Below are 25,313 nucleotides of genomic sequence, written 5' to 3'. Positions count from 1 at the left end.
AATTGAACTTTGTTAGATATTTTATGGAAACAATGATATTTGGCAGAAGGCAGACAGTGTCCTTGTTTAAGGCATTAATATGAGCATTTAGAACATTTATTTTTGAATAGAATTACATGGTTTTACAAGAAAAATGCAGCAAATAGGACACACTAAAGGAAGATAGATGCCTCATGATACCACAGCAATAAAATAAATAGTTACTGTAAGAAACAACAGTAGTAAATGTTTTGTGCTTTTGTCTAAATCATATTGTCATGCTCAGATTTTGTGTGATAACTCTTTAAATCTATTTGACTGTGAGGTTAAACTGACTAAACGCTCAGCAGGGTTAAAAACTGTTCAGACTGAGAGTTCATGAAAACACGCTGAGCAACATTCACATCACAGCACTTCAAAAGCAGTTAGTGAATTTTTTGTGAGACTTCAATTTTCCTCAGTCTAATTGCAGGCGAGATTTCTGTTGAGCCTTCAGGCTGCGTGAAATTCAATTTGTCTCAACAGCAGCACCTTCAAACAGTGCACAATTAAACTTTAAACCTTGTAGAGAGTCATGAGTGAAATGCCTGATTTTAGTCTTTATAGATTTTGTTGCTGTGATTATTAATGTGTGTGTGTGTGTGTGTGTGTGTTTTTGCAGAAATTGTTGACGGTAATGTGAAGATGACCCTTGGTATGATCTGGACCATCATCCTGCGCTTTGCCATCCAGGACATCTCTGTGGAAGGTGTGTGTTTACATAAACTAACACTGACCTTTATAAGTACAGTAATGTAACTTAAACATGTAACCGTAACATGTTTTTAGTGTTAAAATTGATCATTTTTGCGCTCAGATTAAACAAAATTAGATCATAAAAGGAGGTACTGGTATGTAGAGTATGTTACTTTCAGGGTATCTGCAGGTCTTACAAAGTATTGAATTTCCTCAAAAGACGCCCCAGGAAGTTTTCAAAAATGCTACATTTAATTTTAAAAACTTCTGCCTGCTGTAGGCATGAATTTTAACAAAATGTTTTTGTGTCTTAGTGCAGTCTTTCTGGAGAAGTTACACACTTATAAACTTAAATCAGGATTGTTTTGACAGTGGATTGTGGTGCCACAGGCTGCTGAAGAGTTTCAGTCGGCACCATCAGACTTGTACCAAACAGGTCGAGCTACTGTAGCTACACAACACATACTGGGCTAGTGTCCATTTTAAGAACCAAACTTTTTAATTGGTTAATCCATCTATACATTTTATAATGCTTATTAGAGTTTCAGTCAGATTAATTTAATTATTCGTATTATTAGGAATTATCCTTATATCTGCTGGTCAGTAGAGAAAATGTGATAAATAGACCACATTGCCACTGGTTTTCTGTCATACTCTTTAATTTAAAGGCTAGCTGTTTCCTGCTAAACTAATTTAGTCCATTTGATTTAGTTCACATGAGGATGAGAGCAGTCATTACTTTTGATTTATTATTAAAGATGATTTTCTGACAAACACCACTGAAGCTGACTGACTATAATCACCATGTCTGTCATATGAGCACAACATACATACTTGTTGTGTCAGACACGATTTTACGCGAAAATAAAGTGGAGAAAAAAAATTGTTTTTCACTAGATTTTTTTTACACTCAGAAACAAACACACATCAAATGCTTCTTGTGTCTTAACACAATGTAAAAGTCAAGAAACGTCCCACTTCATTATCCAGCATCACAAACATCACAGAATATCTGGTGCACAAACAAAAACACATTCACATTATACACACTTTGCTTGTTTACATGTACTTTCATACGTCAGTCACAGTATCTCAGGTCAGCAAGCTCTGCACCCGTCAGAGTTTGCTGATGTAAATAGACCCAGTGTTGAATGCCCTGTGATTTGTTGCCTACTTGTGAGCAGTAAATCACATAAGTTCTAACAAATTTCCCTGAACTTTATCTGCACCTCATGTCGTGTTATTCATCCTTCATGTTGCCTGGCAGGTCAAGTCACAATAAATTCTTGTTTATAAAGACTGAGACCTTGGTCACCACGTCCTTCCTCACGCCTCCGACCCTCACCTTCAAGTCTTCTTTAAACTCTCCTTTTATTGCCACCGCTCTTCAATATCCTCTGCTGTCATATAGCTCGACTGCCTTTGCCACGACCTCTTCCTAACCTCTCATAATGCGTCACTCCTCTGCTGGTGCAGACAGGTATCTTTAAACCACCAGCTGCACCAGCTTGACTCTAAAAATTATTGTAAGCAGAGAAAATAAACAGATTTCTCTACATGATTAACTTGCTTCCATCATCCTCTGATGCTTCATCCCTCCTGAGTTAAGCCTGTCACAGTCTCCTTTTCTACCATCTCTTTCATCTTCCCTCTCCCACTCGTCGTCTGCGTCTCCTTGCTATTATTCAAAAAGGCTTCTTCTCTTCCTTAATTAAGAAGAACGTTTGATTCTGATGTCTTTCTAAAATGCTCACCATCTCCCTTCCTTGCTTTTTTTTTATTTATTTGCAGAGACCTCTGCTAAGGAGGGTCTGCTGCTGTGGTGCCAGAGGAAGACTGCCCCCTACAGGAACGTCAACGTGCAGAACTTCCACATCAGGTGGGTCGACAACACCGAACTGTGGCACTAACAGGGAACTGCAGCCAGTCTTTTTCAAAACAGTTTTTGTGAATATTTGGACAATTCTCCCCTTCCCTTCCTCCCTCTCCTTACACCTGTCCTCAGTGCTTTATTACCTACTGTTTGTTCTTTTCCTTGCCATCCTCTGCTCTTTCTTTACCTTCCTCCTCTGTGTTTCTCCCACTCCTTATTTATGTCTGCTGTTTTTTTCCTCCTCTTCTCGTGGCTCAGTTGGAAGGATGGCCTGGCTCTGTGCGCCCTCATCCACAGACACAGACCCGACCTCATTGACTACTCCAAACTGAGAAAGGTGCCCTGTCCTCTCGTCTTTATTTCCTCTGCTCATCTAGTCTATTTTCTGTCTTTCTACTGACACGTGACTGTGTTTCTCGCCCATTTTGTTCTATTAACTGTATCTCTGCAGGATGTGCAGTCTAGTATTTATCAAATCTTAATATTGCAATATCAAATCTTTTGTAGATGTGATACATAAGATTAGATATCCTGCCTGCTCTGCCTTATAGGCCAGTGGTTCATACCTGGAGTACTGATAGTGTAAGTAATACAGTATATCAGTGTATTGTTGAACCCATATTGGTTTTTAAAATTAGATATCCTAATATTGGGTATTCACCACTGAAAATGATTTTTTAAACAAAAATATCACATGAAGAAAAGTATTTGTTTGGTCCAGAATTGTTTTCCTTTTCATTGTGGATGAATAGCAAAGCAGACAGCACCCAATTTTTTTTGTCTCGTTGGATTAAAAACAACGTAGGAAGCAAACAGAAACTGGACCGACACACTTATTGTTTCCTTGCCAAAGATCTCTGAGATTGAAACGTGGCTTTGTTACATCTATCTGGAGCCATCACTTCAGCTTGTGAATCTCCATTTTCTTACTCTCAGGGAGGATCACGACATTAGCTGCTCTCATTAATCTCGCGTGGTAGAGTCCTAGTTTCACGGCGAACCCAGCGCAGCAGTCATTGTTGCATATGTTTGACAGTGCCTGTGTGTGTCTGCAGGATGACCCTGTTGGTAACCTGAACACTGCCTTCGAGGTGGCTGAGAAGTTCCTGGACATCCCTAAGATGCTTGACGCTGAAGGTGAGGCTGTAACGCCGTGAAACGACAATCGGACTCTGACACACACTGATAACCGCCACTGCAGCACACTACATGATGGCAGATGGTTCAAGGATAAGAGGTCCTAACCTGAAATCCAACAGTCTGCATTAAAAATTATGCACTCACTTTAAAAGCATCTATTGAAGCACTGATCTTAGAAATATGACTATTTTATATTCAAATCTCCTACGATGAGTCATAGAAACAGATAATAAATCATTATGTTCTTCACTTTATTCCAGCAATAATTATGTGTCATTGTATTCTGACATTAAAACAAACACATAGACAAATGTTAAATCATTTTATTTCTACTAATACCTTTTAAAAGCCAAACTAACAAAGGTACAATTATAATTTGACTTTATGCTTTTTCCTAACCAGGGTTGGTTGTTCGTAATATTATTGATATCATCTTTGATTTTTCTTTTTTTTTGTCAGATATTGTGAACACACCCAAACCTGATGAGAAGGCCATCATGACCTACGTGTCCTGCTTCTACCACGCCTTCGCTGGTGCTGAACAGGTCAGATAGCATTTTAGTTTTTCATTTAGTACACGGATATTTACATTTTCTTATATTCTAGCCCCACTGTGGAATATTTTGATGTTGAGTTGGGTATAACAGTTTATGTTAATATGTTATCACTTTCTAATTGATGACACATAGAACACTGTTAAAGTGATACAACAGTAGGCCTAATGAATAAATGTAAGAAATGTCAGATTTTTTTTTTTGCTTTGTAAATGGACATTAAATGTTGTTACTCTCTCCCTCTCAGGCTGAGACAGCTGCCAACCGTATCTGCAAGGTGCTGGCCGTCAACCAGGAGAATGAGAAGCTGATGGAGGAGTACGAGAAGCTGGCCAGCGAGGTGAGAAGCCGCTGCAACCAAATACACCCACCATCAGTCTGTCCTGCACATCCTCCTCTGCAACATCATTTTAATGTTCCCCTCAGGCTGAACTTTCTGATCCCCCTCTGAACTTTATATGACACGGCTCTAAAATCACTGCAGGCAAATCAAAGTGTCACTGTAACACAGAGAACAATACACAGTTACAGTGCACAGAAATGAAGGTGTTATGTCTTTAAACTTCAAATTTAGCCTTACTTGTAGCCAGAGATGGTATGATGTTAGTTTTTTACATTTTTAGATCTGTGTTTTTGGCAGATGACCACAACCACCATTAAAGTGGCCATACAGATGAAATGAACCCAATGAGACATGAATTAATCCAACATGAACCCAAGTCCAGACATTCAGTACTAGGATTTAAGACAAAAACTTCTGAAACTTCTAATCATTTGAATAATACATCTCCCTCGCTTCTCCAGCTGCTCGAGTGGATCCGCCGCACCATCCCCTGGCTGGAGAACCGCGCGGCGGAGCAGACCATGCGCGCCATGCAGCAGAAGCTGGAGGATTTCCGTGACTACCGCCGCATCCACAAGCCGCCCCGCGTGCAGGAGAAATGCCAGCTGGAGATCAACTTCAACACCCTGCAGACCAAGCTGAGGCTCAGCAACAGGCCCGCCTTCATGCCCTCCGAGGGCAAGATGGTGTCGGTGAGCAGGACAGATTTTTAGCTTAGTATGTTATTGTTGCTGCTCAGCATCATTGTGGATTTTCAGGCTTTCACATTAGTTGAAGGATTACTTCTTCCTTTGTTGTTTTCCGTCCCTTAAAGCTTGTAAAATCCTTTCAAAACCTCAATGCTTTGTGATTCAACAAAAATAAGGCTGTTCTCTTAGTTACTTAAAAGTTGACATCACAGATACAAAGTCTTCACTCCCAACAACAGAAATTTAAAGGCGTCAAATAGAGAAAAAGCTGAAAAAAGTATCAGCTGAAAGAAAAAAAAAAAAAAGGTTTGATAGTTCACTTTAAATTTAGCAGAAATGGAAATAGAAGCGTGATTTCATTTGGCTCTCGACTGAGTTCTCTTTTCTAATTTCTCAGTGATTTGCATAAATATGAAAACGTTTATTTTTGTTAATTACATTCTGAAAAGATACTTCTTGAAGTCAGCCAGTCAATCTCCAAATGCCAATAGCAGGTGAAAATTCTTCCTCTCAGCACGTTACACATCACAGTGATGATAAAACCTCTCCTCCTCCTCCTCCTCCTCCTCCAGGATATTGCCAATGCCTGGAAGGGTCTGGAGCAGGTGGAGAAGGGCTACGAGGAGTGGCTGCTGACCGAGATCCGTCGTCTGGAGAGACTTGACCACCTGGCTGAGAAGTTCAAGCAGAAGTGCAACATGCACGAGGCCTGGACTTCAGGTAAGGACGTTTTGGGAGTTTCTGGAATATTAGGCTCTTTCCGCACAGAGTTGTCGTGTTTCAGAATTTCTCTCATTGTGCTGTTTGCCAAATAAATACAAGTCAGACAGACCATGAATAACTTCCTGTCTGCTTGTGTCACCCAGAGAAAGGAAAGGTGTCCTGGTGGCTCATTTGGTTCAGTTAAAATTAGAATTTTGACCTTTTACAGCTTCTTACTATGGCAAAAAAATTAATAGAATAATCATTAAAAGCATCATGATAAATTACATGGTAAAATTTATTGGGAAGGTAAAATGCCTTAGTGAGTGAGAGGAAAGGAGTAAGAAAAGAGGAGTGGAGAGAGGACAAAAGATCAGAGGGTGGACTAAATTGGGAGCCGTATAAATTTAACAGCTTGTAGTCTTGACTTTTCCCTCCGAAGAGGAGCAATTTAAAATGTTTCCACTGCAGATCAAACGTCTGTGTGTTTCAGGTAAGGAGGACCTGCTGTCCCAGAAGGACTACGAGTCAGCCTCTCTGATGGAGATCAGAGCCCTGATGAGGAAGCACGAGGCTTTCGAGAGCGACCTCGCCGCTCACCAGGACAGAGTGGAGCAGATCGCTGCCATCGCTCAGGAGCTGAAGTAAGACTCAGGGATGATGAGAGGGAGGCTGGGAATTGTGCAAGTGCTGTGTGAAGAAACTCGAACTAGAGTTCTTTTTTTTCCCCTTTGCATTGGAGTTCAGAGTTCTTTGGGGTTTTTATTTGATATTTTATCGGCGGGAACATGCCGTAGACGTGTGCGTGTTGGGGAATGGGAAATAACCAAGATGGAGAAATGGGAGGGAATGAGGAATAAGAAGAGAGATGATGTTAAATTGAAGGTAAGAGGGCTGTGGGAGGTGCAGGAGAGGAGGAAGTGAGCGCCTTAAGTGTTTCAAGAGTCCTAACAGTTGGGATAGGAGAGTACAGTAAAGAACAAAAGATGAGTGGAAAGCATATTAATAAGAGGGACAAGAAGATGAAAGGATGGTTCATGAAAAAGCAGAAACCTCTGATCTCACTATTTTACTTATTCCTCACCACTCCTCAGGGCTTTTTTCTTTAACACGTAGTTTTGAGATGATCTCTTTGATGCTATATACTGTATGAGCACCGTAATGCTGAATATGTATGTGTGCCACATATAATTTATCAGGACTTCAAAAACAGATATTATGTCCTCAAAAGTAAAATGTTCTCAGACGCCCTCTCAGTAGCAGGAAAGGGTAAAAATCCAGTAAGTGTGATGGCATTAATATTCTGATGTTTACGATCACAGATATTTTAGGGAAATGTTTTTCACTTTTTAAAAATCTGTCCCTTTTGTCTCCCTCAGTGAGCTGGACTACCACGATGCTGCTACAGTCAATGCCCGCTGCCAGGGCATCTGTGACCAGTGGGACAACCTGGGCACCCTCACCCAGAAGAGGAGGGACTCACTGGAGGTAAAACTGAAACACTGAGTCAGACGTTACAGTGATTCATCTTTGAAAATAACTCTTTTTATGATCGTCCACATCTTTGCTTTGTTATTACAAGTGTGTTTGTGTTGCTGTGTCTGCAGCGTGTGGAGAAGCTGTGGGAGACTATTGACCAGCTGTATCTGGAGTTTGCCAAGAGGGCAGCACCCTTCAACAACTGGATGGATGGAGCCATGGAGGACCTGCAGGACATGTTCATTGTCCACAGCATTGAGGAGATCCAGGTACACCCAGCACCGAACACATAAACACCACATTGTCAGCTGTTCAGTTTTAGATGTGCTGACAGGCCCTGGTCATGTTCAGTTGTTAACCTTCACACTCAAGAGTTTCACTCATAGCTGGTTGAGGGGTGCACTTCACTGCTTATTATTAAAGTCTGAAATATGCTTTTCTCTAACTGATACAGTAGCTGCTATACTAAATATGGAAGCCTGTTTCTGCAAATATGATGACAAAAAAGATCCTGTAAGTCATTATAATGAGAAACTTTCTCAAAACAATGACTTAGTACGTCAATAATGATGAGCTCTCATTACTATCTCAATAGGCTTCTATAACTTAAACCTGAATTGTCTTTAAACACTAATGCACGTGGTTCTCTGCTTGAATGTTGACATTTGCACTGACTGGAATCTAATGAATAATGGTAGATTGATGATTTGATGTGTCCGGTCCATTTGAAAGGAAGTAGTACTATATAATACAAAAAAATGTGTTTCCTTTGGGAGAGTCACACACATATTTAACTAAAATCTGCATCTTCCATTGTCTGACTGTTTATTTTCCTCTGTTCTCCCATCCAGAGTCTGATCACCGCTCACGACCAGTTCAAGGCCACTCTGCCTGAGGCCGACAAGGAGCGCATGGCCACCATGGGCATCCACAACGAGATCCTGAAGATCGCCCAGACCTACGGCATCAAGCTGTCCGGAATCAACCCCTACACCAACCTCTCCCCCCAGGACATCAGCACTAAGTGGGACACTGTGAGTCAAATCAAACGCACCCAAGTATCATCGTGAGGTTCACAGTCGAGGAGCAGAAACTGGAAATTATTGTAGATAATTTATCAAAAGTTGGGTTTTTCTCGAGCCTGCTTGTATTTCTGGTTTGTGTACATTGACGTTATTCGAGCAGGAAATGTCAACCTATCTTAACTCTGTGCATTGCATTTGGTCATCTAGCTAATAATAAGTACGGAACATACATAGCGACAGGTCAGAAATAGTGCAGTACATTTAGGTTAGAGTGACACTGGATACTGGTGGCTGTGAGCTCTCAGGGGGAAATCAAAATAACCGCAGTCTGTCGGTGTAGTTGCAGTTCGACACACATCAGACCATCTGTGCTGAAAAAATAGATTTGTGTGGCAATCATAAAATAACTAGTTGGTCCGTTGCCCAACAAGCTTGACTGGAAAAAATTACATGCGATTTGGAAACACTGCTAAATTTCTGTGGCTGCTCTGTTGGCTCAACATCACTGGTATCAGTCTGGTATCAGTTGTGGCTAAAACACATTTGAAGTTTGTAAATGGTTTTGATTGAGTCTGTAGAGTTTGCACCAGTAAAGCAAGAAGGACTTTGTCTTCTGGTACTTTGGTTACAGTTAATATTTCACCTTTAGCTTCCCTAACTGTACTGACAAAACTTTTATGACTGTATTTAATTTGTCTGTCTGCAGGTGAAGCACCTCGTGCCCCTCAGAGACCAAATGCTCCAGGAGGAGGTGGCCAGACAGCAGGCCAACGAGAGACTGAGGCGCCAGTTTGCTGCCCAGGCCAACATCATCGGACCCTGGATTCAAACCAAGATGGAGGTACGGTGTTTGTGTAAGACTCGAAAAGCAAAGTCAGACGCAGCCTGAAGTAATCGCTGTAGCTGCCAAAATACTGTGAAGGCACTTGGATTTTTAGTTGGGACATTAGTGTAAATAGAATACTGATAACCTGTGGAGTTTTACAGTAAAATGACACTTAATTGATTGCTGTGGTGAAAATAAGAGACAAAATAATAGAACAAAGTAATACAGTAAGATATGAAAAATCTTTGGATTATGTTTGTATGTATAGTGATGATCAGTCATTTAAAAACAGATGTGTGTATATACCCATAGACTTATCATACAAGAGCAACAGGACTGCATGTACAACACAAAGGAATGGTAAACGTTTAACTGTAGATATGGGCAGACAGATGACAGATTTGATTAAAATATTCTCATCCTGTCTGTGCACACCTGCAGGAGATCAGCCACGTGTCAGTGGACATCGCCGGCTCCCTGGAGGAACAGATGAACAGCCTGAAGCAGTACGAGCAGAACATCATCAACTACAAATCCAACATCGACAAGCTGGAGGGAGACCACCAGCTCAGCCAGGAGTCCCTCATCTTCGACAACAAGCACACCAACTACACCATGGAGGTACGGCAAACGTCGGCGCGGCCAATCTGATCTGACGTTTTCCAGCTGCTCTTTTCACAGTGATGTTAATCTTATCTTCTCTCCACACCACTGCAGCACATCCGCGTGGGCTGGGAGCAGCTGCTCACCACCATCGCCAGAACCATCAACGAGGTGGAGAACCAGATCCTGACCCGCGACGCCAAGGGCATCAGCCAGGAACAGCTCAACGAGTTCAGAGCCTCCTTCAACCACTTCGACAGGGTGAGGCGTTCACTGACCCAAGTTTGTACTAGTGTCAGTAGGAAGGCGTGCCATGAGAAACAACACATAAACCACAGGATAAGAGCTCGTGTCTTTATTTTTTAAACATAATATCAGTTTGACAGACAGGCGTCTTTTTTGGTCATTTAATGCTCTCCTCTGTCGCCAGTAAGACATTAAGATGTAGGCATCTGCACCAGAGATCTTGTCGCATTATATCAGGACTGTTTGTTCTAATAGTTAATCCACAGATGTATTTGTCTTTTGCAGAAGAGAAACGGCATGATGGACCCAGACGACTTCCGTGCCTGCCTCATCTCCATGGGTTACGATCTGGTGAGTGCAAAATGACTTAATATCATTTTAAACTTCACTTCTTTAACTCGATATCAATTTAACTTTAAGAAATTAAAACAAATGTTGAGTGGATGTAAACGTAGCGAGAAGTGAGAGTTTGACCTGAATTCACTGACTGAAAATGATCAAATGTAAAGACCAAGTCGTTGAATGTGAGCATTGACTTGTTTAAATTAAATAAATCCTTTTCTGTCCGACAGGGTGAAGTGGAGTTTGCTCGCATCATGACCCTGGTGGACCCCAACAACACAGGCGTGGTGACCTTCCAGGCCTTCATCGACTTCATGACCCGCGAGACCGCTGAGACCGACACTGCAGAACAGGTCATGGCCTCCTTCAAGATTCTGGCCTCAGACAAGGTAAGTCACCTAATGGTGTCCGATCAGACAGAGTCCAGGAAAGTGGTTGCGACATTGTCTCAGATTTTGTTCACTTTGTCCGTACAGTGGTTCAGTCACACTGAGAAAGTGTTTGGTGAGGATATGAATTGCATATTCGTGCTCAAACATGGCTTCCCTGATGAAATAGCATCAAGGGCTGAAAATGAAAACATAGGATTTGAACAGAAATATTTGACAGGCCTTCATTCATGATATAGACACAGTTTGAGCAAAATCTGAGACGCTGCTGCAACAACATCATGTGATGTGACAAAAATACAGCATCCTGTTAGCTAAACACACGAGGAATATGTTATATTATAACAGTAATTACATTTTTACAAACGTGATGAGAACGTAGCAGATTTAGTTTGAGCAGAATTCAAACACAATCATCAGTTTTATGCGACAGCTTGTGTCTTATTTGTGTAGTTTTGGTCATCATTTGTCAGGTAGGATAACACCGACACAGTGACAGTCAGTGTGGTTCCTGGTTCCTTAAACATTATGTCAACATTATTGGATCATTTCATAGTGATCAACACAGGCAAACAGATCAGCTGTAAATTGGTATTTCTGTCATTAGTCCAGATTGTGAAGTGTTATTACAAATAACAATAACGATCAAAACTACAAAAATAAGAGACAAATGTCCCTTTAAATCTGGAATAATGATAATGCTTTCTCAGTTGCTGTTTGAGTTTGACACTGGTAACTTCTGTGCAAATGCCAGTTGAAAGGCTGCTCTCAGCTCCTGGCCAAGTCACCATTAATCACTGGTCTGTTATCAAAGCCTCAGCGATGCATCAGCGAACAAATCACACCTCACCTCCCTCTCCTTTCTCCAGAATTACATCACAGTGGACGAGCTGCGCAGGGAGCTGCCACCCGAGCAGGCCGAGTACTGCATCAGCCGCATGACCAGGTACATCGGACCCGACAGCCCCCCCGGCGCCCTGGACTACATCTCCTTCTCCAGCGCCCTCTACGGAGAGAGCGACTTATAAACACAGCCGCTTCTCTTCACCTCCTCCTCTCATCCCTTCTTCCCAGCTCCCCCCTATTTCTCCTGTTTGGAGAGAGAGCAATTTAAACCCTTCCACTGTCCTTCTATATGCTTTGTTCTTATCATCTTTTCCTCTTTCAAATCTTAACTTCCTCCCTATTTATCCATCCTCCTCCCAACCCTGTCCGTCCCCCTAGAAAACTGCCCAGAGAGGGTGAGAGTAGAAGACTCTGCTCAAATCTTAGACACTCTATACGGACTGTCCCTCTTTTCGAGTGCCTTTAAGAACCAGGAGAGTGCCAGGTATTGCACTGAAGTTATGTAAGCAGCATACATATAACATACCTGCCTTTAGGAGATGTTAAACAGAAGGTGGTGATGAGGGAGAAAGAAAGAAGTTTAAAAAAAATCTTACATTGAGCAAAGCCTCCTGCTCTCCGCCCTCTCTCTCAGATGACATATTTTTTTGTAGAAGGGTAATTAAAGAAGAAATCGTGATAAAAAGCTGGTTGGTCAGTTGGCTTGGTTGGTTGTGTATTTGTGCAGATGCATGCTATGTTGAAGTTTAGAAATGCTGTCTTTGTGAGTCTCTGACTCTTCCTTAATCACACAAAAACCCTGTCACCGCGAGCCTGCTAACAATTCACTCAGCAGAGGAGCAGAAGCAAGTCAGGTGCTACAATGTTACAAAGCCAGTCTCACACTGAATAATCTTACTCTGTAAAAAATAAAAATAAAAAAAAAATCCTACCAAAGCACTGTGAAACCTGAATGTTAGCAGAGATTAAATTTAACCTGGAGATCTTAAAAACCTTAAGAAGCTCAGGAACAAAACGGAGGAAGAATGAGAGCATCTAAACTCTGGAGCGCTAAATATTAAAATGAAGACTGCAAACAACAGAGAGCAGCTCAAAGCAAAAAGCACTGTGGGTAAATGTAGACAAAAAAAAGAGAGGGACATGGCTGGATGGGGACTCAAGAAGGAAGACAGAAAGACAAACTGTAAACGGCCAGAGAGAACGATCCCACACACCTCTCTCTCTCTCTCTCTCGGTTTCGGCTAAATTTAAACTCGCGTGGAGGAGGGACACGGACGGAGAGAGGTGTCGAGCAGTGAGAGACGACAGGGCATCAGGAAAGTTGCGGACTAAATAAGAAGAATCAATACTGTACGTGGGACCATGGCAGGCCTATGTCAGTGAGGAAGCTCATAGGGTTTTGGTCCCATTTTAAAATGACAGATCAGCCATGATAGCCAGTGCAAGGTTTTTTTTTTCTCTTCATCTGCGCTCCATTCTCCTCCTCCTCCTCAACTCATTCTGTCCATCACTGACACCACAGAAACTCACTCTCACAATTTAAAAAACTACAACTTGGAATAAAAAAGGAAAATTCTATTACTAAACAGCAGTTGTTTGTGTTGTTTTTTATCCTCTTTAGTACTACACACAGACTGATCTGATCTTCACTTTTCCTGCCTGTTCCCACAACAACCACCTCAATCCTAACATTTGCTGACCACAGAAAACCTACAACTGGTTCACTGATCACAGAATTCAGCTTTTTGAGTGTGACGTGTCTCGTTTTAGTCAGACCTTTAACAGCCGAGGTCACGTGTCGGGGTCGTTGTCGGGGTCCCAGCAGAGGTGGGGGGGGAAGTCCAGGCCTCTCTCCTGGGCGTGATGTAACCAGCGCTCCTCGTCCCCCGGGTGCGTCAGATACCTGCGGCCCATCCTCTGCTCGAACTCCCGGAGGTCGCACCACAGCTGGAAGTCCTGCAGGAGAGACAAAGAGGATGAGGACCTGACATGATGGGAAAAAGTTTCGCTGCATCTTAAAATCGTGGATATTACTACACACACTATGTTTGCTAACAGTAAATAAAAGTAATAGTATCTGACCTGCAGCCAGGGGTGTCCCAGAGCTTTGCCCACGCTGAACCGCCGCCTCACTGACACCTGCAGCAGGTTATTGATGAGACTCACAGCTGGAGAGGGCGACACACACACACACACACACAGCTTGTTTTAAAAGCAGTCCACTAGAGTCACCCAGTGGCCAACAGGAGAAACTGCCCTTAGGCGATATTTAAACTTCTTACAGTGTATTACTCCAACAGCCATCCATCCACTGACACACTCACTAACACACCTCATAACATTAATGTAATGTTTCTTAGTTACTGTTATAGCAATAAACGTGTACATAAGTTAGTTTAAAAACAGTGTCTCTCACTATCATTTGTCATGGCTCATGAGCTGGGTCATGACAATACTAACAGAATAACATTTACATATATATATATATATAGTTTGAGAGCTGAATTCAGTCAAAGGTGCTGCAGAGTCCTGAAAGGTTTCCAGTGTGGAAATAAAACCAAATTAGCTGTGATCAATGAGACTGGATGAAGAAAAGTTAATGTAGCCGATCACAATTCAAAATCTCCACAAAGGAAAACACAGGCTCTTTAATTTTTATAAAAATTAATTCCAATTTATAGTTGTGTACTGTTTTAGTTCTTGTAAATTAAACACTGTATTATTTAATTTTCCAAAAATGCCACAAATGTTAGTCATTCATCCATCTGCAAAGTATGACTGAATCTGGAGTCTGAGCTGATGTGAGCTTATTACTCTGTAACCTGCTGTCCCAGCACTTCTCAACTTCACATCATCGCAAAATTCTTTAATCAAAAATCTCATTATAGTTCCACAGCACAAAGTTGTAACACTTTACAAAGTGGATAATATAACAAGCTTTTAAATGCCACATTGTTAAAGATTTAACCAGTGGTTTCCAATGTTTTTGGCCTCTGATGTCTTTAAAAAAGCAGTGTGTATTCAGGTTACAGGATGTTAACTTTTTCTTAAGTGAACTTAATACTGGTGACCCTGAACAGCAACATCAACAGGGAAAGTTTTCAAAACAAGAACAACTACATAAAAAAAGTTCTTACCTTCAAGTGAGATGGAGGCCCAGGGTTGTCGTGGGTACATGAAGGCAGCGTTGGTGATCTGCTGTTTGATGTCCTCGTCCTCGTTGAAGGGGAAGGTCCCGCTCAGGCTCACGTACATGATGACACCCACCGACCACATGTCCAGAGAGCGGTTGTAGCCGCTGCTGCTGATCACCTCGGGCGCCAGGTAGGCCGGCGTCCCCACGACCGAGCGACGGAACGACTTCTCGCCGATGATGCGGGCGAAGCCGAAGTCGCACAGCTTCACCTGCGACACAGACGCAGTCGAGACGATTCAGTTAAGATGCTGTGACAACTTGCGTCTGCTGTTAATGAATAAAATCAGATAATCCCACCTGAGGGAAGGGGTCCGCAGAGGCCAGGAGTACATTCTCAGGTTTGAGGTCACAGTGAGCGATGTGTTTTAAGTGCAGATATCGCAAAGCCTCAAGGATCTGCAGCAAAAACAAACATGAGAAAGATTTATCATGGAACAGGATTTTTCAGCTTTATTCAGGCAGGAAGTGACTCAAAAAATAGATTCCGATTTTCATGGATGCTCAGGTCCCAGGAGCTGGGGAACAGCCCGTAAACTGCCAGGACTAAAATTAAAACTAAAATTCTGCAAGAGTACATTTTTAACTTATTTTTAATTAATTTCATTTTCATATTTTCTCAGCTCTTGAAGAAGAATTAAGGTAAGATCTATAGAACATAATAAAAATCTCAATCACAAAGGAGAGATAGACTGGGACAATGTTCATAATCAAAACTAGCTAGAGAAGATAATTTATTTCACAACTGTTCACAACTGTAGTTTAAATTGTTAGTGGTGGAGTCCGCCATTCCTTCCTGTGTAGGAGGGTTTAACAGGAAACAATGTAGCATGCAGTCCCAAAAATACCATTTGTAATTTAATCTGAATGATATTCACTGTCCTAACACCATATGAGATCTGTTTAAACCAAACTGAACATTTCCTGCTGCAGCCTTCAGAACTGGATCCCATACCTGTGTGACCAGGAAGCGAGTGTTGCGTTCAGGGAGTCGTCCTTTCTCACTGGACAGAATCATCTCCAGCATGTCTCCGTGAAGCTTCTCCATGACAACGAAGACATGCTCGACTGTCTCGAACATCCCTTCCAACAGAACCACGCCGAGGTGCGAGAGATTCTGGACGACACGAACAAAACAATCGCATGTTAGACATAATCTCATACATACAGAGCTGAAGCACGTATAGAAGTTAAAAAAAGCAGCTGTACCTGCAATATGGACACTTCGTTCCTCAGCTGTCTCTCTTGTTTGGTGGGGAAACGCGTCTTGTCGATGACTTTGATGGCGACTGGATGACCTGACTTCCTGTGAGTACCTGAAGAGTGAGAAATGACTCAGTGATGTAACTTTATTTAAGCAGCAGATGGTACAGGTGTGTCCAGTTCATTTTAAAAACAATTCTTCTAAAATAGAGGCCTGGGACAAATAGAAACTGATTTTTCTTCTCTTGAAAGAGCAAAATCTGATCTCTTTTGTCAAAAGTGATGTAAAATAAAGTGTTACTGACATGTTTAATGTTACCGGGGCTGAAAATCTCTCAAGAAGATTAAAAAAGTTTTAGCAAATTTTATATCTAAACGCTGATGTTGCCATAATCTACCAGCTCACCTCTGTACACCACTCCAAACTGTCCTGAACCCAGCACCTCGTCTGTGAAGATCTGATACACCGAGCTGATGTCCTGAAACACAAACAAACACTGTGCTACTCACTGAAGCACAACAAAAAGTTCTCTTAGAAATTCAGCAGTAAACAAGTCGATCCTCACCGCTCTGTCTCTGTGTGACTGTTGATCTGGAAACAGGAGGAGGACAGATACGGTCAGACAGGAAGAAGGTCATGTTGTTGCAGCAAATGTTCAAAAGTATTATCTGATTTATTTTATTTTCCTCTCACCATGGTTCTCCTCGCTGTGTCCCCCGCTGCTCTCTACGGGCATCAGGCCCTGACGGATGGCGCTCTCCCAGACCGGCCCGTCCTCTCCGGCCACCACGCAGTACACCAGTGAGGCCGTCACCACCTCGAACGAGTGGGCGCTGTTGCCCGGCAACACAGGCATGGAGAGGTGGGCGGGACCCCGGACCTGCAGCACCTCGGACAGAGGGATCTCCTGCAGGAAGAAGAGGAGAGACGAGGGTTTTATCTTTTACATGGAGGCATTTTAACAAAATCGATAAACGAACACAAACTTTTTTTTTAATCCCACATGTATAAAACAATTGTAGATTATTAGCACTACCACGGCCTTTGTACTGTGGTCTTATGGGACTGAGCTGCTGTGATCAAAGGTCAATCATGCTGCATAAAGCCGACAGAGAATCATCAGTCTGCTACTGCTGGTAATGAAGAACTTTTAACCTTATAGTACTTGGTGCTGCTCTCGTTCTGGTACAGAGTGATGCTCTTCCAGTCCAAGATCCAGTAATGTCGTTTCCTCTGGGAAAAGAAAAGAGAGAAATAAATCAGAATTCATCACACGCGTGGGAGGTCAATGACTCTGAACAAGTTAATCATCAGAACAGATTTTCCAACTTGCTGTCGTCGACGTTAAGTCCACATACTTTGACTGAACGTCTGTGGCTTATGGTGTGTGACCAGACATTAATGTGTGTGTGCGTGTCTAAAATAGTAAAAAGTAAATTACATGTTTATGCTAGTGTTTTATCTTATTTATTTTTGAATTGGTGAGAGCTAATTTTCATCTGCAGTGTCACAACATTTAGACCATAATGACTCTAAAGCTACATAACACATTAAACACACACCCTTACTGCTTTTAATAGATTCCTGTTGTATCTCAAGAGACTTACTGGTTAAATTAAAACAAACAGGACAGTGTGTTTGTGTTGCTCACCAGGGTGTCAGTGTTGGTGTGATGCAGCAGCCATCCCTCTCTCAGGACTCCTCCAGCTCTCTTCTTAGTGTGATGCACCGACTGGACGAGCCTCATCAGGGGGATGTAGCTGCTGAAGCACGGACTAAAGGAGGGATGGAGGACAAAAAGATGAGAGGAAGTGAATAAATTCTGACATTAAAACTGAATTTTGTTGCTATTCTTTTTACTGACAGACCAGCTGTGTCTTATCAAAGTTCCTCCTGAATGCCTCTAGGTGGCAGCGTGCCCCTAAAGCTCACTGAGCACAGCTGAGTTTGTCATGCAGCTGCCGTGTGTGTGTGTGGTGTGGTGTGTGGGTGGGGTGTGTGTGTGTGTGTGTGTGTGTGTGTAGGTGGCATATGACAACAACAGCTGTGAGTTTGATTCATAACTTCATGATGTCATCTTGAGCTTTCAGGTGAGATGACATCATCGTAATAAATTAACAGCCCTCTGACCTCATCGTCTCTCGCAGCTGCTCCACTTCCTTGGTCTCGGCCGGCGAGTCACCGTCAGTGGACATCTCGTCGTCTGAGATGTCTAGTGTTGTTACACTGGTGAGCTCTGATTCATTGTCCTCTGAGTCTGGTAGCCTGATGTAACCAGCTGCTGTGGATTCTGGGAATACAGTATGACATCATGGGTAAAACAAAAAACCAAGGTGACTAATCATTGTCTGCACATACTGTTTTTAAATTTGTCCATTTGGTCCAAACCATGGAAATAATCACTTTAAAGGGATATTACACTGAGAAACCAGCACATTGCAGAAACAGAAATTAAGCTCCATGTGGTGTTTTCACTTGATTTGTTGAGCTTTCTGTCAGACCTTCACCAGAGCACACACAGCTCAGCAATGAGCAGACAGGCAAAGATTCCCAGTCACACTCTAATCAGTGGCAGAATGCACTGCACCTGTGTCGCACCTGGAGCTTTAGAAAGGGGTGGAGCCCAGTGAATACTGGATTCACGCTTTAGATGCTCTTCAACTTCCAGGCCTCAATGAGGATTTTGATGAGTGTACTGTTATAATGTAAGATCTTTGTTATTGTAACAGAATCTTGAGGTTTGTGACCTGATATCTCTCCACAGCTCTTTGTTCTATTTAGAGATTTTTTTCTTATTTAATCTGGATATCACTGGTATGATCTGATGATGGATTTGTGTGTGAATATTGTTAGTATGAGGTGATTTCTTTTTGTTCTGCAGTTATGTTTTGTAATGCTTCTCCTACAGTCACTGGGCTCCACCCCTTTCTAAATCTCCAGGGGTGGCACAGGTGCAGTGCATTCTGCCACTGATTAGAAGGTGAGTTGTGTGTGCTCTGATGAAGGTCTGACAGACCAAAAGCTCAAGAAATAAAGTGAAAACACTGCATTTATCAAGTGTGTGGAGATCCTTTTTTTTAAAAGCACTTTAAGAAAGAAAAGTTGACTGGGTAGAGCAGTAGTCATTCTGAAATATTTTGCATGTTTGCTTGATATATGATTTAAATTACTCAAATAATCCAAATAGCAGTTTATTAACAGTGACAGGCACTCACTGGATGCTAAAAGTTGCCTATAAAATGAACAGGAAGTAGCTGGAATATCACATTTCCTGGCTGACATTATCACTTAAAGAGCAGACACAGTTATAACCTGAAGAGATTTAATCTATTATCATAAATATACAAATCTACTATGGAGCCTTAAATCATAATCCTGGAACAAAACATGTTATCTGGTTAAATCTGATCTCATCAGGCTTTGATTACATTTTCATGCCACTAATCATCATCTCTGCACAGACAAACGTGATGTTTCTGGGAATTTAAATCAGACCGAGCCCTGAATCTATCAAATATTCTTAAGGAGGGTGAATCATCTTTGACTCATCATCGCAGCAGTATGAGAACATCAGAGCGGGGGTGCTTTCTTTTCAAAGAGCCGTGATGTGACGGGCCCAGAATACTAAACAGAAAGCTGCTCACCTTCCCCGTTGACGCCCTTCCTCTCCCCCGGACAGTCTCTGGGGACCAGAGGCTCGCAGCGGCGGTGGCAGTTAAACCTGCAGTCTGAGGGGATGAAAAGAGGAGACGTGGGAGGTTCAAATGCAGACAGAAAAAGGAGGATGCTGGTGTCAGTAGAGACTAAGTCACATAATGAGGGTGACCTTTTATACGTGTGAAAAAATAGAGATAGTGGCAGAATTTAATTTTGAAATTTGACTTAAAAGTTTTGTTTCCTCGATTAAAATTCAGCTTTTTTGTTTCAGACTGAACTCCTCAACATTATGACAGGTTCTTAACTAAAACATAGCAAACACAAGTGCAAAAAAAAAAAAAATCCCTCTGAAGCCTGAATCTGTGGAGAATACATTTCTGTTTCCTCCAGCGTTCTCACCTGAGCACTGCAGCCCCTGTCTGAAGAGCCCTTTGAGCAGTCGGTGGCAGTACTGGCAGACGGTGGGTTTGGTGTAGCTGTGGATGTGGAAGGTGTGAGGGACCTGAGCCCTGCTCTTTTCCCCGTACCCGACCCCCAGCCAGACTGGAGGCTCCGCCCAGGACGGAGGCCTGGACGAGGGCTTGGACATGCTGATCTGGCAATGGCGAGACAGTGGAAGTCGTCAGTGTAAAAACAAAGAAAATGTCGCCCTTCTGTTATGATGCTGTTGTCTCCTTACCTCCTCCAGACTGCCTCCTGCCTGGTTAGAGAGGGAGTGTGTGCGGGGTCGTCGGGGAGGGAACAGAGAGAGGCTGGTGCTGACCTGACGCCGCGCTCGGCTACAGTCGTTGGGCAACAGGAAGGCGCAACGTTTATGGAAGTCTAACCCACAGCCTGAGGAGAGGCAGAGGTAGAGTCATGGATAATGACACTACAGAGGTATATGACGAGGTGAGGGAGCAACCTTACCAGTCACATTTTAACCCCTGTCGGACGAGGCCCCACAGCATCTCTCCACAGTGGTGACAGAAAGTGGGAGTCCGGTATGACTGGACCACCAGGGAGTGTGGACGGATCCTCATCTCAGTCACTGAGGCTGACCCTGAGTCAGATCAAAAAGGAAGAGACCGGAGCGCATTATACAGACAGTCTCCAGTCCTGTGCTGTAAAACTGGAGATGAAAAGACCGAACACACAGTCGCTGACTTGTTGAAGTCGGAGCTCAGCAGAGTGGTGGGTGCATGTCAGGAAAATGTCTGAAGCTGCTTAATTGTTTAAAAGAACTGTAGCAGCTGCTGTGAAATACGCTTGAAAGCGTTTCCAACTGCTCCTGATGCAGCCATCAATCAAAATTAGCTTAAAGTAGAACTGAGGTTTACGTGCCTTAAACTAAAATTAAACTTTTCAGAGTTTCCTTTCCTGTGCTCTTTAAGGGACATTTCTCAGCAGCAGATTTTTATTTCACGGCCCGAAGCACAGCCTGATGCTTTGGAAAGGAAGGTTTACCTGCCAAAATAAACTTCACAGTAAGATTCACTGGCTTTGTGAAGCGTGTTGGCATAAAGAAATACTGACTCTGTTCCTCACAGATAACGAGGTGCACTGAAAGACCAAGGGAGCCGAGGTAATTCCAGCAACACCTAAAATACTTAAAAACAAGCCGACCTTTGATTTGTAAAATTATGTTTTCTTATGAAAAGTTTCCCTCCAAAAAAAGACTTCCTTTTTTTACACTTAAAAAATAAACAGTGAATCAGCCAATAAAAAAGGGACAACTGGATAAAGAGCCAATAGATAACTGATAATCCACAGTGTATCTGACCTGCGATGATGACCTCGATGAGGTCTCCATGCTGCAGCTCGTCCTGGTCGGTCAGGCGCTGCAGCAGCTGCTCAGAGACGGGCTGATGTCTGAACAGCAGAATCTTCTCCCCGACGCCCACCACGCTGCAGTCTGGAGCCTGGTCACACACACACACACACACACACACACAGAGAAAGAGACAGTCTCAGGTTGAAATGAGGTGAATTTGAAGAGCTGCAGTTCTATGAATTAGCATTAACAAACACATGATCTAAATATAGAATTTAACCATGTGGAAAAACCCTTCGACAAAAGAAACACTACCTCAATACTTAATCACCATGACATCATTGCTCTATTTGACGATAATTTTCGACCTAAATCAAGCATGAACAAGCTCACACACACATGAAGACAAAATCCAGCATCAATACATGAAAAGTTAGAGAAAGTTATGAGGTTTGTATCCTGGCTGGAAACAAGGCTTTAAACCTCCATTCTATACAGTATGTTTCAATGGATTAAAAGCCAATATTCTCATTAAATATAACATAAGATAAAAAGTAGAAATTCTCCTGGTCAGAAAGCAAGAAATGGAGTTGATCCAACCGAGAGGAAAGCTCAACAAAAGAAAGAGACTTTAGTAAAAAATCTGATCTGCTACCATCAAAAAAACATGACCTAGTTATACTTTCAGCACAGACATTAGTGCTGGGAAGATAAAAGATCAAAGAAGATACGATCTGAAATACTGAACGGTGGCGATGAAATCTGCCTTTTGCCCTTTTCACATCTGCAGCTGTGCGAGGTGGTCAAATGCAAAAACCGCCTCAACATACAGTGCACAGCACGTCTGAGAGATGGGTCTGCAGATGCTGTTACGTGATGTACCGCAGGTGAGTTGTGGTTCATCTGATTGACAAAAACAAAGTCTATCTTTATTCATGGGTAACACAACCTGCTGGGTCTGTGATTTGAGGAGTGAAAGACATAATCTCTAAATCCTTAAAGAGAAGTATTACAGCCACCTGAGTGTTAATTCTATTCGCCCAGCTATCATGTCCATCTTTAACATGAACAGGAGGATATCCAGTTCCTCAGCTGGTAGAAGTATCACACAAATACTGCGTATAAATGACATCAAATCTGTATTGTGTGTAAAATTGCAGTTATATAGGTTACACTATGTAAACAAGGTTGTTCCTCTGACACAGTAAAAGGTAAAAAAAAAGCGGCGAGGTGTTGGTATTGGAGTCTGAGTGACATATATCTGCAGCAGTGTGCTCCCGCTGTAAAGGCTTGTGTACAGTCGAGTGTACACGCACACACAGACAAACACACATTCTTTAGACTGCGCTGACCTGCTGCCTGGAAACTCAAGAAAAGATCAAAGTTGAGAGGAACGATGGCGTGTTAGAGGTAGACTGTGTGTGTGTGTGTGTGTGTGTGTGTGTGTGTGTGTGTGTATGTGTTTGAAACAGAGGGGGGAGAGGCTGTGGTCGGAAAGTTTGCTGCGCTGTTGCCGACCACACAGTCCCTCTGACAGAGGCAGTGTGAAGACCAAACCGGCTTACACCGAGAGACACACCAACACCTGCAATTCATGACCATCTTTATTTAACCTCAACTACACTTTCAGTGCAGTATTTAACTACAGGTTACCTTCAGTCAGCCCTGTTTCTACAACCTAATTCTCTTCAAGTTAGAAAGTTTGGTGGGAAAAGGGTGGTGTTTAGACCAAAACCTGTTTGGAGTCGGACCCAGAGCTGGTGTATAAACTGACATCTATCCTGGTTTATCAAACACTGGCCAAATCAAGCATGTTCAAACAAAACCACTACAACATCCTTCAAACACTGCATCACTCCACAATACAGAGACACTGGGAGGTTTCTCATAACACCCACACAGTACACAGCAGCCTACACAGTCCTCCTTCATGCATGAGCTGACCTTTTCAAAGTCCACTTCCTGACAGTCAAACAACGCGTGAGACTTGAGGCGTTAGTTATTTTGAGTTATTTTCCAAGTGTGACTATGTTAAAGTTCAAAAATGTCCTGCAGTGACCCCTTGACTGATAATGTTTTTGTATCAACATAATTCTCACTTTGTCTCTTTGGAGCTGCTGCAGTTTTCACTGAGTGCTGTGTCAGGGAACGTCCCGATCAGCCAGATGTAACTTTTAAAAAACTGTCTCTCTACCTGTAAGATAGACAGGATTTACAATACAGAGATGGCTCCTTTTGTGGCCAGCTCCACCCATCTGCTGCAGATGCATCCAAGCAGATTAAAACAGGCACCGACGCTAATGTCAAGACAAATCGCTAAGCTCTGGTTTGTTAAACTACTTCGGCAAATTTAGTGTCAAACTACCAGTAAGATGGAGGAGTCACAGGGGACAGACCATGTACCAGATGCTGAAATATTCTGACTTTTAGACTGATTAATCTTGAAAAAATGTTGGCTCCCACAGTTCCCATGATGCATCTCAACACCATATCTTTTTGTCCTGTTTGTAATGAAGGATTCCTGTGCATTTTTAATCTTAAATCCAACCCAAGATCATTTTTCAAAAGCTCCTCACACAATGCACAACTGTTTCACAGGCTGAATACAAGTGACCTAAACTTCCAGTGTAAAATGAGCGGAATGCCCCTTTAACATCCCTCAGACATGACTCCACCAGTGTGATGTTTTGATTACCTTCCGCTCTATGATTTCTGTGGCCAGCCTCTTGGCATGGCGGTAGCTCAGGTTGCCAGCAGGGACTTGAACCACCTCCCTGAACAGGCCCAGCTGGAACCGGACCAGAGCCGGCACCGTGAGACCGGTGGGGCTGCAGGGGGTCACTGCGGACATGGAGAGACAGCCTGTGGGGGGGGCGTGGAAAAGTCAGCAGAAACATAGAAACACAACGGATTGGTGCTGAGGTTCAGTGTGGAACTTTTTCCAAATCTGCTGCTGGCATCTAAAAACAAAGCACATTACTGACCACTGTAAAATATTTAAGATCTTCACTTTATAGCCTGAATGTTGGCAACTGTAAATATTTGTATGTTAAGTCATTGAATTACTCTGAAGAAGTGGAACTGAACAGATGATTTTGGTAAAATTCAAACTCAATTAGTCACTGTCATTCTCCCAACAGTGATCTAATATCTGCTGTATCAGTTTCTTATAACTTGAATCAACGTTATGATTCAGCAAACTACACATTTGAAGTATCTAACTACCCTTTTTTTCTCTAAGAAAAGTGAGCTGTTTGGTGTAAAATCTATTCAGTAACAATGTTAAATAATAAACAATTACAGGACAAAAATGAAACTACATTCAGGATATCACTAAAGTTCATAAACATAAACAACAACATTTCCTGTTACCAAAATAAAAACACTGAAATACCATCTCTACAGTCGATGGGAATAATCTTACTTTCTAATCCTGGTTCATTCAAGCTCCGATCTTTTCACCTCAGTCGCAGAATCGTATCTCGGTAAAGTGACAGTGGATCAGTCCATCACTGTGTCGTCAGTTCTCAACATCAGCTCTGATGAGTCTGGTTTCCTCTTTGCGGGGCTCGGCTGTGTATGAGACAGGAAGTCGCAGAGAGATACTCACATCTGTGAGGGCTGTAACAGTGTATGGTTAACACCCCCAGCCCTAGCTGTGAAAACTCTCTCACTCTCTCACACACACACAGAGACACACATGCTTTGAACTGGTCAAACCCATTCCTGTTCACG

General features: G+C 42.5%; 2 protein-coding genes across 3 annotated transcripts in view; one reads left to right on the top strand and one right to left on the bottom strand.

The window, feature by feature from the left end:
- actn3b (actinin alpha 3b) overlaps positions 1-13,357 on the top strand; it is a 33,084-nt gene extending 19,727 nt beyond the window's left edge. Inside the window, exons 4-21 of the mRNA XM_018677116.2 lie at positions 641-727; positions 2,506-2,593; positions 2,846-2,924; positions 3,643-3,724; positions 4,187-4,272; positions 4,529-4,621; positions 5,086-5,316; positions 5,886-6,033; positions 6,509-6,659; positions 7,395-7,503; positions 7,623-7,763; positions 8,346-8,528; positions 9,226-9,360; positions 9,787-9,966; positions 10,063-10,209; positions 10,480-10,545; positions 10,767-10,925; positions 11,795-13,357. Coding sequence (XP_018532632.1) covers positions 641-727; positions 2,506-2,593; positions 2,846-2,924; positions 3,643-3,724; positions 4,187-4,272; positions 4,529-4,621; positions 5,086-5,316; positions 5,886-6,033; positions 6,509-6,659; positions 7,395-7,503; positions 7,623-7,763; positions 8,346-8,528; positions 9,226-9,360; positions 9,787-9,966; positions 10,063-10,209; positions 10,480-10,545; positions 10,767-10,925; positions 11,795-11,953 — 2,324 coding nt within the window. The 3' untranslated portion in view covers positions 11,954-13,357. The remainder of the gene's footprint in view (positions 1-640; positions 728-2,505; positions 2,594-2,845; positions 2,925-3,642; positions 3,725-4,186; positions 4,273-4,528; positions 4,622-5,085; positions 5,317-5,885; positions 6,034-6,508; positions 6,660-7,394; positions 7,504-7,622; positions 7,764-8,345; positions 8,529-9,225; positions 9,361-9,786; positions 9,967-10,062; positions 10,210-10,479; positions 10,546-10,766; positions 10,926-11,794) is intronic.
- Positions 12,637-25,303, bottom strand: prkd4 (protein kinase D4). Of its 2 annotated transcripts, none has more exons than XM_018677129.2 (19): positions 25,003-25,303; positions 24,274-24,440; positions 21,588-21,726; positions 20,737-20,867; positions 20,505-20,660; positions 20,225-20,420; positions 19,813-19,896; positions 18,299-18,458; positions 17,820-17,943; positions 17,324-17,401; positions 16,862-17,075; positions 16,734-16,759; positions 16,574-16,646; positions 16,174-16,280; positions 15,920-16,081; positions 15,265-15,363; positions 14,909-15,176; positions 13,854-13,939; positions 12,637-13,727 (listed from the first exon to the last, which is right to left on the bottom strand). In XM_018677129.2, the coding sequence occupies exons 2-19, from the start codon at positions 24,427-24,429 to the stop codon at positions 13,563-13,565; spliced, it is 2,424 nt and encodes an 807-aa protein (XP_018532645.1). In that variant the 5' UTR covers positions 24,430-24,440; positions 25,003-25,303; the 3' UTR covers positions 12,637-13,562. The 2 variants fall into 2 exon arrangements, with proteins under 2 accessions (XP_018532645.1, XP_050931662.1); XM_051075705.1 differs by having other exon boundaries at positions 25,041-25,303.
- Positions 25,304-25,313: the final 10 nt, after the last annotated feature.

The sequence above is a fragment of the Lates calcarifer genome, linkage group LG14 (genome assembly GCF_001640805.2).
Source record: "Lates calcarifer isolate ASB-BC8 linkage group LG14, TLL_Latcal_v3, whole genome shotgun sequence".
Lineage (NCBI taxonomy): Eukaryota > Metazoa > Chordata > Actinopteri > Centropomidae > Lates > Lates calcarifer.
Note: the sequence above shows the minus strand (reverse complement) of the source record. Positions and strands in the feature narration are given on the sequence as shown.